The 17,330-nt window shown below is 36.3% G+C and overlaps 1 protein-coding gene across 3 annotated transcripts in view; it reads right to left on the reverse strand.

Annotated features, from left to right (window-relative positions):
- The window catches only part of BRWD3 (bromodomain and WD repeat domain containing 3), a 193,504-nt gene extending 180,512 nt beyond the window's left edge, over window positions 1-12,992 (reverse strand). For 2 of the 3 annotated variants that reach the window (XM_025988640.2, XM_072744418.1), the window contains exons 1-4: window positions 12,628-12,992; window positions 12,448-12,506; window positions 12,216-12,245; window positions 11,769-11,828 (exon numbers count right to left, since the gene is read on the reverse strand). In XM_025988640.2, coding sequence (XP_025844425.1) covers window positions 11,769-11,828; window positions 12,216-12,245; window positions 12,448-12,506; window positions 12,628-12,658 — 180 coding nt within the window. In that variant the 5' untranslated portion in view covers window positions 12,659-12,992. The remainder of the gene's footprint in view (window positions 1-11,768; window positions 11,829-12,215; window positions 12,246-12,447; window positions 12,507-12,627) is intronic. The other variant, XM_072744419.1, reaches the window with a different exon arrangement.
- Between the last annotated feature and the right edge of the window lie 4,338 nt (window positions 12,993-17,330).

Below are 17,330 nucleotides of genomic sequence, written 5' to 3' on the forward strand. Positions count from 1 at the left end.
TGCAAATGACCTGTCAGCTAAAGGGCTAGTATCCAAGATCTATAAAGAACTTATTAAACTAAACAGCAAAGAAACAAACAATCCAATCATGAAATGGGCAAAAGACATGAACAGAAATGTCAACAAAGAAGACAGAGACATGGCCAACAAGCACACGAGAAAATGCTCCGCCTCACTGGCCATCAGGGAAATACAAATCAAAACCATGAAGAGGTACCACCTCACACCAGTGAGAATGGGGAAAATTAACAAGACAGAAAACAACAATGTTGGAGAGGATGTGGAGAAAGGGGAACCCTCTTGCACTGTTGGTGGGAATGTGAACTGGTGCAGCCACTCTGGAAAACTGAATGGAGGTTCCTCAAAGAGCTAAAAGTAGAACTACCCTAGGACCCAGCAATTGCACTACTGGTGATTTACCCCAAAGATACACATGCAGTGAAATGGCAGGACACCTGCACCCCAATGTTTATAGCAACAATGTCCACAATAGCCAAACTGTGGAAGGAGCTTTGGTGTCCATCAAAAGATGAATGGATCAAGAAGATGTGGTTTATATATACAATGGAATATTACTCAGCCTTTAGAAACGACAAATACCCACCATTTTCTTCAGTGTAGATAGAACTGGAGGGTATTATGCTGAGTGAAGTAAGTCAATTGGAGAATGACAAACAGTATATGGTCTCATTCATTCACAGAATATAAAAAATAGTGAAAGGGATTATAGGGGAAAGGAGAGAAAATGAGTGGGAAATATCAGAAAGGGTGACAGAACATGAGAGCCCCTAACTCTGGGAAATGAACAAGGGGTAGTGGAAGGGGAGGTGAGGGGGGGTTGGGGTGACTGGGTGTCGGGCACTGTGGGGTGTACTTGACAGGGTGAGCACTGAGTGTTATGCTATATATTGGCAAATCAAACTCCAATAAAAATAATATACAAAAAAAATTATAGGGATACAAAAAATAGGTATTACTTGCACCATATTCTTTCCTAAATCCCTTAAGGATTAACTGGACATATCTACTTAAAAAAACAGAACTGGTGTTCCTTTTAAAAGTTAATTGGTTTCCAAAACAGTATCAAATTATGTTTTTATAAATACTATGCTCTAAATAAGCTATGTACTCAAAATTCATCACAACATTAACTCATTTTTAAAACACAGAAGCAAATTTCTGAAGATGATAAACATATGTAGACAGGGATGTGTAAATTAAACAACAAAACTGTTCATTTTTTATCTAAGCTAATGTTCAAATCCCCACGGTGTTTCATAAAAATCTAATTATTAAAGATGCAAACAGAGAACTAGACTATTAAAAATCCTTAAATAAAAAGATCACCTATATTTTCATTTTGACATAAAGGGAGAGAAAGAGAGAAGGAAAAATAAATATAAATTAAAATGTAAATATATATATATGTAAATATATATAAAAATATATATATACATAAAAAACATCACATAGGACCTCACATCAATACATAATCAACAGGTCAAGAACAATACAACATTAAAGAATAATTTTGTAAATCATCCCTAATGATTCGAAAGAAGCAATTATATATGTTCTTGTTAATTATTTGTTCAGCGAATCAATGAACATTAAAAAACCAAAGTAAAGTCTAACTATAAGAAATATCACATGACACTTCCTCTATAAAGAGGAAAAATCTTAGATTCTCTTATCTAGGTACTTTTTGTATTTTCTTAGAAAACATAAGCTGAAGAACTACAATCCAACATGTATTCAGAATTCTGTGAATAAATGATTCTATTGTGATTTTTAAAAATTATTTCCTGCAAATTATCTTTTTAAGTCCCAGGAAAAATTCATTTTAATCTACCAAAATAAATGGGGCTTGGGAACTGTCATGATGCTCAGAAAGAATGGCAATCTAGCCTGGTTATTTTATATCTGCATTTAAAAGGTTTAGATTCTGGATGGAGACAAAGGATCGGGCAAATTCTTTCAATTACTTCTCATATCTTTAGTTTTGTTTTCTAAGCAAATAACTACACAGAAACACCTCTCCGTTAAACATACAGGTATTATTAAAGTCAAAGTAGGTGATTCGGGCATCCCGGGTGGCTCAGCAGTTTAGTGCTGCCTTCAGCTCAGGGCGTGATCCTGGAGACTTGTGATTGAGTCCCATGTCAGGCTACCTACATGGAGCCTGCTTCTCCCTCTGCCTGTGTCTCTGCCTCTCTCTCTCTTTCTCTGTGTGTGTGTCTCTCATGAATAAATAAATAAAATCTTTTTAAAAAAGTAGCTGATTCAATTCAATCTAGTATTATCTACAAACACTGATATCCTAAAATCCTAGTTTATAATTCATTCCCTCCACATTAGAACATTTTCCTATATATGCCTTCAAGTAAGTATACTAAATACTCTAGAAAATATGTATCTGAAAGAAAACTACTTTAAAATACTGCATATGAACATCTATAATAGCTTATGTCTTTTTTCCCATCAACACTGTCTCAGATATACTTGGCTTCCTTTATCAGCCATTATTTTTTCATCAAGTAAACACTGCATGAAGGCTTTACATAGGATGGTAGTTTATGTCTTTACTGGCATTTTTTTGTTTGTTTATTTGCCTGGGTTTGGGGGGGGTTGTTTTTATTTTTTTGTTTAAATTCAAGTTAGTTAACATATAGTGTATTATTAGTTTCAGGGTAGAATTTCGCGATACATCAGTTAACATATAACACCAAGTGCTCATTACATCAAGTGCCCTTCCTAGCTGGCATTTTCTTTTTATCAATTTTATTTTATTCATTCCATTACTATTTTATTTTTTTAATTAATTTTTATTGGTGTTCAATTTACCAACATACAGAAAAACACCCAGTGCTCATCCCGTCAAGTGTCCACCTCAGTGCCCGTCACCCATTCCCCTCCAACACCCGCCCTCCTCCCCTTCCACCACCCCTAGTTCGTTTCCCCGAGTTAGGAGTCTTTATGTTCTGTCTCCCTTCCTGATATTTCCCAACATTTCTTTTCCCTTCCTTTATATTCCCTTTCACTATTATTCATATTCCCCAAATGAATGAGAACATACACTGTTTGTCCTTCTCCGATTGACTTATTTCACTCAGCATAATACCATTACTATTTTAAGAGTTATTCACTGGCCTAGAAATTACAATGTATCTAGCCATCTATAATCCAGAAAATAGTTCTCTAATATGAATTTTCTTTTTAGAATCACCCTCTTACAGAAAACCTGTCAGAACTATATCCTAAACTGACATCTTTAGTCACCTGGCAACTTCATTTTATAGAAACAATGATGTTTGATTTTCAGCCAATTTTGTAATCTTTCTATCAATTCCTCGGTAATGATTTTAAAATACAGAATCATTAATAAAACAACCAAACAGGGCTTATCTACACCAAATTCTCCCCCTTGAAGACTTTTATTATAAGCTATTAAATAAATTTCACAAGTTTGATTTCTACCCTATACAATTGGAAATTGCTTAATTTCTAACTGGCCCCATTCAAAAAAAGTCCATTCCTCTAAAATCAATAAAAATTTGATTATGAACCAGTAGTAAACACAGATTCTATCAACACAATAGCAATAACAATACAATAACAATACATTTGAGTTGAATATGCTAGCATCTCCTTTAAACAATATCAACAGGATTCTAGACTATACCAGCTCAGTTCTTGCAATAATAATTTCTTCTAAATCAAATATCAGGATTTATAAGTGGTAGTCGACATTTATTTCAATCTATCTGCTTTGATTAAAGTTGGAATTTTTTAAAGGTGATCATTTTTTAGCCTAATAACTCTTATCTACCCTCAGTAATTACTTTTAAGTCTTTAAAAAATTCTGTATTAGAAATATGCATGATGTAATAAGATTTAATATTAAAAGTATGTATTATTCTATGAAATTCTCAACATAATAAGTCACTCTTTTCAATTAAAGCTCAAACATTCTAATTTCAGTTATTTAACCACATTTTCTCCCTGGAATATAATGACCCAAGTAACACAATAAGTACTTTGATATCGACAGAAGAAAAACATTCTCTAAAAACAAAGTTCAAGAGTATAACTCAAACTTCTGTATTATTCTGTAAAGAGCTCCAAGGAGTTAAATTATAGGATGTTTTATTTAGAAGTTTCTTCATACATAATCTACCTAACTTCACATCTTACGGTAGGAAAAACAGATTTGGAGAAGTGAAGTCCAATGGTTACAGTAAATGTACAGAAATCTGGGTTTCCCCATCCATTGTTCTTCCCATTACTGTCTTATTAAGGCAGTTAAAAATTATAGCAATAACTATCATGAAGACTGCAAAAAAAGTAAAACTATAAATTTAAATCAACTGAAAGAAATTAAATGAATCCTGGATTATAAACATTCTTGATAAGAAGACTGGCCGACTTAAAAAACAAACCTAACAAATGAATTACTAAACTTCAGAATTATTATGACAAGTGAGAAGACCAGTGAGTTCACAGAAATGATCCTACTCATCATAATTGTTAAAAGGAATCCAGCGGAGAACTGAATAAAATGCAAAAGGTACCTAACTTCAGGGTGCCACGCCCATACCAAGCACTACATTTGAAATACTAATTTTCAGAGAGCAGTAATAACATTTTTACCTTAGCTATTAGAAATTATAGGTCAAGTGAAAAAAAAAACAAATACAAAGATAATTGTTTCTGTGTTTTGTTTTCTAAGATCATGACTACACAGGCAAAATGAATAATCAAACTGGGCCTATACGTTGAAGAAGTGAAATATAATATTTTATCTGAGATATTATTTTTTTTTGGTATGGGCAAGGGAGGAGGGGTGAAGTACATATAAAAAAATTAGTCACATTATTTTTTTATATTTAGGGACAGAAAACAAAATAGATTTTGAAAAATAGATCAGGGTTTCACATACATCAATATAAGTATAATATAGAGATATGCATGGTACTTTGAAGTCTGAAAGCCCAGATTATTTGGGCTCTAAAATTTACTAGCTGTTACTCCTTCCAGCAGTGTGAAATTGTAGCAGTAGAAAGGACTTAGATTTTCCTTTTTCTACCATCTTCAGTTCCTACCTCTGTGACCTGCAAAGTTGCTCAGTCTAAGAGCCTGAGCTTCTGCATCTGTAAAACAGGGAGTAAGGATAACTATCTCATATGATTTGTAAAACAAAAACAAAATCATTCACTTGTGCATTTATTCATTCAGACATTTAATGTATAGAGATGAGATGGGAAGACAAACTGCTGCCCTAAGGGAATGCACAGTCCCAGTGAGGGAAACAAACTAGTAAATAAAACAAATCAAAGTACAAGTGCTGAGAGGTAATACAAACAGCTAAGAGAAGCAAAGAAATATAATACCTACTTCAGCCTAGGGGTAGAGGTTCCTGTCTAACTTCACACTTGAAGGCTAAGTGAAAATTCACAAGAACAGACAAAAGGAATGGAAGGCATTCCAGGCAAATATAAAGGTACCCCTACCCAGTAAACATACTGTGCACAGTGACTAACACATAATATCCCTCAATGTTTAAGATTCTCCCCCACAACATTAAGTTAAAAAAGAGTTATAAAAAACTCAGAGGATGATCTGATTTTGAAGGGAAAATACACATGTACAAAAAAATAAGACTAGAATAAAACGCAAAAAAATAATAAGTTTATTTTCTTGATACTTCTCAGTAAAATATAAATGTTTGCAATACTCCAATATTATATCATAAAGTATTGAGTTTTAATGTTTGCTGAATTTAAATGAAAAAGGGGAAAAACTGGGCAGAAAGGGCAAATAAAGCAGGTAGACTTTTCTACTAGAGTAATACCACTGGTTTGTACAATGGGCTGCAAAATTTTAAGACTTATCACTTTCCTTTGAAAATGTTTATATTGTTCATAGCATTTATTTTTCTATTAGTTTTAAGAATTCCTCAGAAATAAGACAGCGAAGAGCAACCCACCTAGGCTCAAATATTCTCTGGGTTACAGTACCTTAAGAAAGCACCAAAAGTACTATAACCTTGAAGGCAGATCATATCAGACAAGGACAAATGACCTATCTACATTCTAGAAGTTTCTCAATAGAGAAAGGTCCAATAAAAGAACTCTATTCCAGCCAGCATATTAAATATGACTAAGAAATATATATCATGAAATGTTCCTAACAAAAGTTAAGAAAATTACGCAAATAATAACTGAGGTCCAGATATTATAAAATCTTTTGGTAGATATTAAAGGGCATGAGAAAACATCTTCAACAAAATAATTTAAAATACAAGAAATTACTTAGCAGTAATGTATAGAAAATAAGTTCAGGATAAGAAAAAATCAATCAAGAGTTGAGGATCTCTGCAACAACATATCAGAAAGACATATCTCCCACTTCTTAAAATACAGTGAATACTATACCAGTATCATACCAAATTACTTTCTCTAATTAATAAAAATGCAAATATCACTAAACATCTTTTGACATAACAATCATTTCTTGTTTGAGTTAATACAGATGCACTTCAAAGCACTCATTTTTGGGTTCAGTTCTAACACTTTTTAAATACCTTTTTTCCAGTGGTACTGTTTGATATGCCCCTCACCTTATAAAAATATTAGGAAAATGAAGTGGTGATAATTAGCTAGCCAATAACATAAAACCTGGGGTCATAGTTCTTTAGATATCTATTTTCCATTCACCTCTATGCCTATTTTTAAAATGCAGTACCAATTCATTTACGCAAAATGCATTCTTTCATATTTAACCCATTTGTTTCACACAACAACCTTGTAAAATAGATAGGGAGTTTTATTTTACAAATGAGGAAACTGCATCCTTCAGAGGTTAAGTAACTTGCCCAGGGTCTCTCAGCAAGTAAACTATCTTCCCAACCAAATCTCATTTTCTTTTCTCCTACTCACAAAATCCTGTATGAGAAATGTCAAACAAGGGCGTCTCTGAAAATTGACCCAAACAAACACTAAATTGCCTTAAAATTACTTTTTTGGTTTCTTTTTTTTTTTTTTTTTTACTTTTTTGGTTTCTACCAAAAAAAAACTATTTATTAAACAATCAGTAATCAATATCAGTAAACCAAGAACAAAAACACACAAACTAATATTCAAATTGACAAAGGTGCTTTCAGGACAAAATTGTGAAAGGAACATTCATCCAATCCAAATTCTGACTCCCTAACAGCAGCTATCTCCACTTTCTTAACGCCATTTCATTTGTACTAAGATACCAGTTTCCTAGGATTTAAAAGTATGTTCTTAGGGCCAAAGTGTGAAAAAAAGACAATAATCAATCTAGACAAATACCTAAAACCAACATATTGTAGAAAGCGAAAGTGTAGATATGTACATGGCTCAAACAAATCAAAAAGTGAGGAATACTAATTTCTAGGCATCAATTACTCTCTACCATAGGACCTATCAGTTGGCACTATATCCACACTGGGGTTGAGTAACACATGCCTTTTTGTTTCCCTGGATGCATTCTGTTCTTCCAAACATGGCTGGGTATCCACATAGCAGGCAATAAATCACACACAATTAAATTACTTCCAAACTTAGGGATGCAATAATTATGCCACCAGCACTCAAAAATCATTCTACTATTCTAATAGACAGTTTAAGCTATTACTAGTAATTAGAGAACAAGAGCTAGGTAAGGTAAAAAAAGATACAGGTATGTCTAGAATTCAAATACAGTATTTTAAAGTACTTGCTGAGGATCTAATGAGATAATGTGAAAGCATTTTTAAACTTGCATATATTATATGCAGATGCAAATTCTTATGACAATATCATCATAGATGTACACATTAAAAGATAGTAATGAACATACAATCTTGATAAACTTTTTTTCAATATATTTTCAATTTGAATATAAAATAAAGGTAATACAATATATGTCACTCCAAATGAAAGCACTAATTAAGGCTTTCAATTCTATAGATGAAAAATGCTGAATAAATGTAAAAATATATACCACACCTAAAGATAATTATACCTTTGGCTCAGTCTTCCGATGCAAGTCCCCTTAAAGTGCTTATAAAATATTAAAACATGCCTTTAAAAAGTGTCCAAGTCACAATTTCAATATATAAAATTTGTATGTTAACAAAAACTATTCATTTAAATACACACATACAAACATACCCCTCATTACTGTGTTTGTAGTCCCCAATAAAGCTCCATGGAGGAAGCAATAAAATAGCCAACAGTTCGACAGGGTCACCACAAATGAACAGACATCTGTAATTATTTAAATTATCTACCACAAGATGAATTGTAAGAAGCAAATTTAATTCTATTGCATTGTAAATAAGAGTCAAGCAGAAATGAAACATGTCCAGATCAAACTTCAAAAACACTCACTATGACTTCAAATTTCTCCCTTTATCATTACATAAAATTCTGAAAGTTAATTTAGAATGTTTTATTTTGAATATCATATTCAGAAACCTTATAGTTCAACATAAACTGACAAACATTTTGTGTAAAGACTCTCATATTTTAAAAGGCACTTCAGATCTGAATATGTCAATATTTGCCTCCCAGTAGCTTTAACAAAATACCACCTTCCCTTGTATTCCAAATTATAAATAAAACACAAAATCAGATTTAAGAAAGAAAAAAGAAGGATCTCAAGAATGCATAATAATAACAGTAATGAAGTGCTGAAGAAATCCAACTTATTATCTTAATATTCTTCCAGATAAACCAAGTTAAGCAGCATATACAATTTAAGTGAAGATACATGTACAGATAGAAAGGCAGGAGTTTTGTTTCATAGATGTAATATACATGGCTATGCAATCTTAATTCAGTGTTTTGATATCCTTATTTATAATCCTTTCCCTCTCCATGCATTTGTATTCATCCTTTTTTATACCCTAGTACACCTTCATTTTGAAGTATTGCTATATAATTTAACATATAAGATTATATTACTTATAAATATTATAGGTACATAAGGTTTTACTACTAATACTTGCCCTAAACTTCAACCTGAAACATTTAGGCAAATCAAAGATCACATTGTATAAATCCATTGTTCTAAAAGCATTTGAGAAAATACCTACACTAAGAAAAAAACCCATCTCTTCCACAATGAAGCCATACAAAATCAAAAGTCAAATGTGAAATAATTCTAAGCAACTAAACAAATGATGCATCTACAATCAATCTAACTCAGCACATTCAGTTCTCAGCCACAATATTTCTTTTCCTTCTGTTCAAATTCTCACTCAACCTTACCCCATCTTCCCTTACAAAGAAATCCATAGATAGAGAAGAGATATTTAATTTAAAATAGGACCAGACCATATTATCAAAGTTTAATATTCCTAGAAACACTAGATCCCAGAAAAATAAAAACTTCTGTACAATATGAAACTTAAATTAAAAACAAAAAAGATACACTAAACTATAGACAATGTTCAAAAAATAGATGAAATTTTGTGTATATAAAAGTAATAATGTGTACGGAAATATAAAAAAAATTTAAAAGATAAATGTGAAAATCAGGCACATGTAGGGATATACAAATGGATTAACAACAATTAGAAAGATAAATGGTTAAAATTTAAGCCTCACTAATAATGAAAAAAAGAACTAATTAAATCAACTAGGGACTATTTCACCTAATAAAGCCACTAAAAGATTTTAAAAATATTTAAAAACTCATTCTAAGTACCTTTATGGTAACTTCAGAAATTAGTACTTCTGGAGAAATTCTGGAGAAACTTCTCCGGAAATTGCTCTTCTGGAGAGCAATTTTTTAAGATATAAGTAAAGTTATAAAACTGATGAGACCCTCTGGCCTTAAAACTCCACTTTAGAAATATTGCCCAGGAAAATAAATCCAAAGAAAAGAAAAAAAGGAAAAAAGAAGGCTACTTAACTACGCCAAGATATTAATGAAAGACTGGAAGCAACCTAAAATGTTCAACTTAATGTTGATTCAAATCATAGCAAACTTAAATGTAACAAACCTTTTCTTACCATTGAAATGACAATGTCCATTCAAATATAATTTTATGTTAAAATGTTAAGAAAACATAGAGCTTAAAATGGACACTGATTACAATTATGTAAAAATATGCCTCTACAATATAAGGAAAGGAAGTCTAGTAAACTGGATTTTGAGTTTTGTTTGGTTTGGTTTTACGTGTGTGTGTGGTTAGTAGGCTTTAAATTATTTTGATGTCCATTTGCTTTTTATCACTGCCAAGTAATTTTTAAAAAACTTTTAAGTTGCCTTTTGCTATTTGTTTAAAATGGTCTGCTTTGAGACAAATGTCAATGAAAACATATTCAATATACCCCAGTATAAAACTCGATCTTCAAAACCACCTTAGTTATAAAAGTGTTTAAATAGATATTGGTAGGCCCTGTTTTGCCCTTTTTTTGGCAGGACTTCAACAAAAAGTCTGACTACAAATTAAATACATTGATAATACATGCAGTTTTCCCAAAATAATTTTTATCCACCTGAGAATTTTGTACCATTAATATTACACATGAAGTTTATCCATATCACAATACTAAACTATTTTGTGATATGCAAAAAATATTTAGTAAGCAAACTAATATTAGTCATAATTATTAACATGGCCTTATTATAATTTAATATACTAAATCATTTAAATATTGTTATTAAATTATTATATTTATGTTTAGAGTCTACCATACCCCTTCAACTTTCTTTAACTGTGATTTTCCTCCATTCGGATCTTATTTCGGAAAGAAAGATAGCTGAATTTAGATTTCAGTAACATTACCCTTTCTTTCATTTCCTCCCAATTCACTGTACCAGAGGCTAATGCAAGGGGACATCTTTCCAAAAATAAAAACAAGATCACCTTTTTGTGTGTGTCAACGCTGAACAGAAGTGCATGTACACTATGAATTATATTTGTAGGAGAAACAACACAGTCAATCCAATGCCTTTGGTCCTTTACTAAAGTATATTTTAAAATATAACCACTGTTGTCTCTTCTAAACCCCCAAATCATGTTTCACCAATTCTCAAAAAGGTCATAATTCGTAGTTGTTGGTGAAAATGTATATGCAGAAATGCGATCTATGATTTAATGAGCTATTTTCTAACATGTGATATATACAATAATTATGCTTTTTTATTCGGTAGTCGATTACCTAAAACCGGCAAATTTTGGAATTTGCTTGATGCTTCCTATCATTTTTAATTGTGTCGTTCTGCCCAATCCAGGGTCGGTTAACAACCCCCTTGAACCCCCTCCCCCGTACCCCCACCCGCAAAGACTAAGCCTGGCCTCAGTTCCCGTATTTCAAGCCAGGACCAACCAGAAAACAGTTTTCTTCCACTAATCCGGAACTCTGGGCTGTTACCAACGCTGTCATTGGCCAACGTCAGTCCTTGGTACGTGCCCCAAGATAACCCTCAGGTTTCTCTCCCTTTTCCCCCTACAATGGGCCTTTCTCAATGTTTGTAACATACTCATAATCTACAAAACGGCATCTCTGATAACTAACTCACATTCTTCAAAGTTTTCGGGTGGAAATAAGCGAAACCAAGGGGAGGGCAAGGTATCCTTTCTCCGACTGGCGGCAGGGGGGCGGGGGGGAAGGGGCAGTCGTTCTTCGGCCCAGCAAAAAGCTCTAGAGCCCTGTTGGCTGAGGGGTCGGGAGCGGGTTGGAGGAACGAGGTGGGGAGGGAGTGGGTAAAGAGTTGGGTTAAGTTGAAATGAAAACTTTACTCACCAGATCCTCGAAGCTTCTTCGGTGCTCTTTTCCCTCCCAGTCTAAGCGGCGAGGAATCAACTGGGGGCAGGAGAAAAGAAAGGGTTGGGGGTGGGCAAACCATATATAGGCCTGGCTCCCAATGAACCCGAACCAACCTGGGTCCTGGTCCCCGACCCTCTGGCGTCTGTATTTTTCTAGGTCCGATAGCTGTTGCCCCAAAGCTAGTCCAGTGTAGGAAGGAGGCCGAGGGGGAGGAAATACTGAAAAGCCGCCTCCCATGGTAAAAAAAGAAGGGGCGAGTTAAGACCCCGGTGATATCCGCCCCCTTTGAGGGAAGAAGCTGGTTCACTCCAATGCCCAGATCCAAGCTTCCCTCCCAGCCCGTGTCCTACGCCCCTGACTTGCCCTCCTCTTCCTCCAGTCTCACCCCAGCCCTCCCCACCTCTTCCCGAAGGGGCTCCGTACCTGATGCTCCTCGAGCTCCTGCACTAGCACCTGAGCAAAAGGGAAACACAGATATGAGGAGCAGCTAGGGCCATCAACACATTCCTCCCTCCCCACTTAGAACCCAGCCACTGACGGCAGGACTAGTCAAGGCCGGCCTTTCCCTCACCCTCAGTGAAACCGCACACCCGATGCCTCGATTTCCCCATTGGGACCATTCCCCACGTCTCCTAGATCTCCTTCTCCCTCTCACCTGAGCGGATTTGTTGCAGGGTCCAGACTGCAAGAATCTAGCGATCAGGTAATACAGCTCTGTGAAAAGGGGAAAAAGAGGTTGAGAGGGAGGTAAAGAAAAACAGAAGCTTTTTCAAAAGAAACTGACAGCCGTCGCGCCAAGCTCCCATCTCCTTAGCCCCCAGACACAGTTACCCACCGGCTTCGATCTGGGTAGGTGCCGCCGCCATCCTTTTCCCTAAGGGGTTTGGGGGCTCTGCTCCCGAGGAGCTGGCGGGGGCGGGTGGGGGCGCTGCCTCTATTGTGGTGAAGCCCCCATGCCCAGGAGTCCCACCGCTTCCGCCCTACTCCTCGTCCTAGTTTCGGTCTCTCTGGTCTCTCTTGGATTCATCGCATCACGTTTCGACCCACAGATATTCTAGCCCAAGAGCTGAGGAGGCGGAAAGGAGAGCGAGAGAGAGAGCAAGAAAGCGAGCTAGAGAGCGAGTGAGCGAGAGCGAGCACGAGCTGGCGAGCCTGAGAGAAGAGAGGGGAGGAGCCGAAGTTGTGGAGGGGGGGACGAGCAAAAGGGGTGGAGAGAGGGGAGGTAAAAACTGAGAAGATCCTGCAGTGCTCGTCGTTTCCCGCTAGGGGCACTAACGCAACATAATGTCCTCTGGTCTACCAGAGGCCGGCGGTTGCCTAGCTGCCACTCCCGGAAACAGGGGGAGGTGCTAATTGACGGCCGGCGCTCTGGCTGACGTCGTAGAACTCCATGGTGCAGTTTTCTTCCGAGAGCGCCTGAGTCCGTTTCTCTTCCTGTGAGGGCAGTTAAGCTCTTTCCTGTTGAGAACCTTTCCCTCTGGCGTTGTAATGAGGAACACGTGAGGGGGTGACTTCATTCAGATGCTTTCTTCTTTTTCCGAAGAGGCTTTGTTTTGTTTTGGGTTTTGTTTTGTTTTTTGTTTTTGTTTTTGCCTCTTCACCGAAAAGAGGCCAGCCACTGAAGGATCTTGTGACTGCGGGAGGAAAAGGAGCCCCTATTTCAACGTCACTTGTTTTGCTTTAAAATGTTTTTCTTTTAAGATTTTATTTATTCATAGAGACACACAGAGAGAGAGAGGCAGAGGGAGAAGCAGGCATCATACACAGAGAGCCTGATGTGGGACTCGATCTAGGGTCTCCAGGATCACACCCTGAGCTGCAGGCGGCGCTAAACCGCTGAGCCACCAGGGCTGCCCAAAATGGTTTTTGTTCCAGACGAAAATATTCTACTTACCAGTCCAGAGTGCAGGGCTTATATTGTTATAACGACCAGTTCTAAAATCTGATGTCGTGGGGAAAATATGCTGTCAAATATGAAGCATTTTATTATTTTCCCCTTCTGAAAGTTTAACACGTGCCATATCTGTCTCATTCCCTTAGGATAATTTTCAGTTGTGTCTTCAAGTACTGCCAAAGTGTTTTATGCTAACCATGGATTTTTATGTATTATTACATGTCTGTATGCAAGGTGGTTTTATATATTATTGCAAATCTGTATACAAATCTGTATGCAAGCTTTGGGACTTATTTTAATACACAAAAACTAAATTTTTAGTGCAGTACTGACTTTAACTATTTAGTTACCAAAATGTTAAGTGATTAAAGGATTTGTAGAATAAATATATGTATCTATATGTATATAGATACATATATAATAAACTGAGTTTCCTTCTCTACTTTTCCCTAATATTTTGTTCCCACTTCAAGCCTTGACTAAAATAAGTAATTAATAGAAGCTGAGCCTGTTGAGATTAGAAATTATGTTTTACAGTACATGTACTATTTTCATTCATTAAAATAATCAAATTTGAAGATTTAAGTTTAGGAGTGAATTCTTAGGAATTTGGTTTCCTCACTCAGAGTTTAGCCATTGATCACAGTTGGTCTAGAATTGCATTATGCTAAAATAATCTTAGCCTAGGTTTTTTAGCTCTCACTCTGACCATGTTCTCCCATTAGAAAGAAAGAACCACACAAGGTAATTGTGATATAAATAGTTCTATCTTTGGTGGTTATGCTATAGTACTTGAAAAAATGCCATTAACAAAAAGAAAGATATTGAAAAAATATGTAAGCCCTAGACAACTCATTGCAAATAGTTTACCAAATCACCATACTGAATAATTTTTACAAGTATTATATATATATATATAATAAAACAGTTTACATTTACCAAGCCACTACTATGTCCTAAGCACTTTATATACTTCAACTCATTTAATCTTTATAATTACCCAAGGAGGTAGGTTTTACTGTTATACCCATTTTACAGATAATCAAAATGACTATGTGGCTTTGGACAACTTATATTCTATGATCCTTATTCCTCATCTGCAAATTGTAATAGTACTTGCTGTACCCACTTCACAGGAATTGCTTGCTGTAAAGTCATGTGAATATATTCATATTGTATTTCAAACTTTATAGGATATTGGTGTTTTTTATATGATAGTCACACACACACACAGGGGGCGGGGGGCAGAGACACAGGCAGAGAGAGAAGCAGGCTCCATGCACTGGGAGCCCGACGTGGGATTCGATCCCGGGTCTCCAGGATCGCGCCCTGGGCCAAAGGCAGGCGCTAAACCGCTGTGCAACCCGACATTGGTGTTTTTTAAAATAGTTTATTTATTTATTTATTCATGAAAGAGAGAGAGAGGCAGAGATATAGGCAGAGAGAGAAGCAGGCTCCATGCAGGAAGCCTGATGTGGGAATCCATCCCAGGACTCTGGGATCACACCCTGAGCCAAAGGCAGAGGCTGAACCTCTGAGCCACCCAGGCATCCCAGGACATTGTTATTCCAGTGATCGCCTCAGTACCAGTCTGCGTGCAATCAGGAGGGAAAAGTCACATAGTAATTCAAAGTACCAGACAGTTCAAGATACAAAATTATTAATGATAACAGGAGATTGGAGTAATGAGGGATTACCTTATAAGGGGTAAATATATACTAACAAATATAGGAATAGCAGATATATAATAGTAGATAGAATAGCCACTACCCCTAGAGTTGAGATATAGTACCCTCAACCCTACTCTCCACTTAGGGCTAAGATCCAGACTTGGTTGGAGAGAATAAAGCCAGACAAGTCTTATTAAATAGCAGGAAAGATGGTGCCCTGTAGGCAGAACTTGCTGAAACTAAACTCTGGAAATCATTGGAACTCTGACTTCTGGAAATTTCTAGAAGCCTACCCTCCGGGGTCAGTCCTTTAGGGTTCCTGAGAAATGTGTTCTTGGGAACACATGCTGTGTAACACCAGAAGCACATTACTACAAAGACATCAGAAGAAGGTTGCCAGAGGAAGCTGCTGGGAGTGCTACCAAAACAATGCACCACAGGAACAAGGCACCAAAGAAATTTGCACAAGCTGGGAAAACAGCCTAGCCAGTAAATTGTCAAAAGCAGGAAGCAAAACTCTCTTCCTGCACTGTGTTTCCAATTCCATCTACTGACAAATCTTCAGTTCTACCTGACAAAAGGAAAAATATTTAAATGTCTCTGAACCATTTTCATAGAGCACTCAGAAGGGAGAATTTAGAGATGATAAGCAGCAAATCAATAAACTGGCACAATTTCCTTGCTTTTCTCTTGACTTTAATGACGAGGTTGACAAAAGGAAAGTTATTAAGATGTAAATGTTAACATAAGTTTTCATTTGTTGTTTATGGTAAACCAAATGCTTTGAATTACTTTGTTGCAATTAAAGTCACCAGTATTAACCCTGTGCCCAAAGTCTTAATTGAAAGGGGAAGGAAATTTTAATAAATGAAAGCAAACATGGATTTACAAAGAAAAAAGTCTGGAATGTTTACCTGATTGGCTGTGTTAGTTTCCTAGGATAGCCATAACAAAGTACCCCAGAGAAATGTTGGTTTTTTAGATTTTATTTACTTATTCATAAGAGACTCACAGAGAGAGAGAGAGAGAGAGAGAGAGGCAGAGACACAGGCAGAGGGAGAAGCAGGCTCTATGCAGGGAGCCTGACTTGAAACTTGATCCCAGGTCTCTAGGATCAGGCCAGGCTGAAGGCGGCGCTAAACTGCTGAGCCACCTGGGATGCCCTAGAGAAATCTGTTTTGTCATAGTTCTGGAGTCCAGAAATCTAGGACCAAAGTATCATCAGGGCCACACTCCCTCCAAAATCTCTAGGGGAGAATCCTTCTTTGCCTTTTCCAGCTTCTGGTGGCTTCTGGCTTGTGGCAGTATCACACAAGGAAGACCACATGAAGATGGAGACTGGACTATCTCTTCCTGTGGTCTTCCTTGTGTGTCCCTGTGTTAAAACTCCTTCTCCTCTTTCTCATAAAAACACCAGTCATTTCCCTGATGGCAAGTGATGCAGAGCATTTTCTCATGTGCATGTTGGCCATGTCCATGTCTTCCTCTGTGAGATTTCTCTTCATGTCTTTTGCCCATTTCATGACTGGATTGTTTGTTTCTTTGGTGTTGAGTTTAATAAGTTCTTTATAGATTTTGGAAACTAGCCCTTTATCTGATACGTCATTTGCAAATATCTTCTCCCATTCTGTAGGTTGTCTTTTAGTTTTGTTGACTGTATCGTTTGCTGTGCAAAAGCTTCTTACCTTGATGAAGTCCCAATAGTTCATTTTTGCTTTTGTTTCTTTTGCCTTTGTGGATGTATCTTGCAAGAAGTTACTGTGGCCGAGTTCAAAAAGGGTGTTGCCTGTGTTCTCCTCAAGGATTTTGAAGGAATCTTGTCTCACATTTAAATCTCTCATCCATTTTGAGTTTATCTTTGTGTATGGTGAAAGAGAGTGGTCCAGTTTCATTCTTCTGCATGTGGATGTCCAATTTTCCCAACACCATTTATTGAAGAGACTGTCTTTCTTCCAATGGATAGTCTTTCCTCCT

This window comes from Vulpes vulpes, chromosome X (genome assembly GCF_048418805.1).
Source record: "Vulpes vulpes isolate BD-2025 chromosome X, VulVul3, whole genome shotgun sequence".
Taxonomy (NCBI): Eukaryota; Metazoa; Chordata; class Mammalia; order Carnivora; family Canidae; genus Vulpes; species Vulpes vulpes.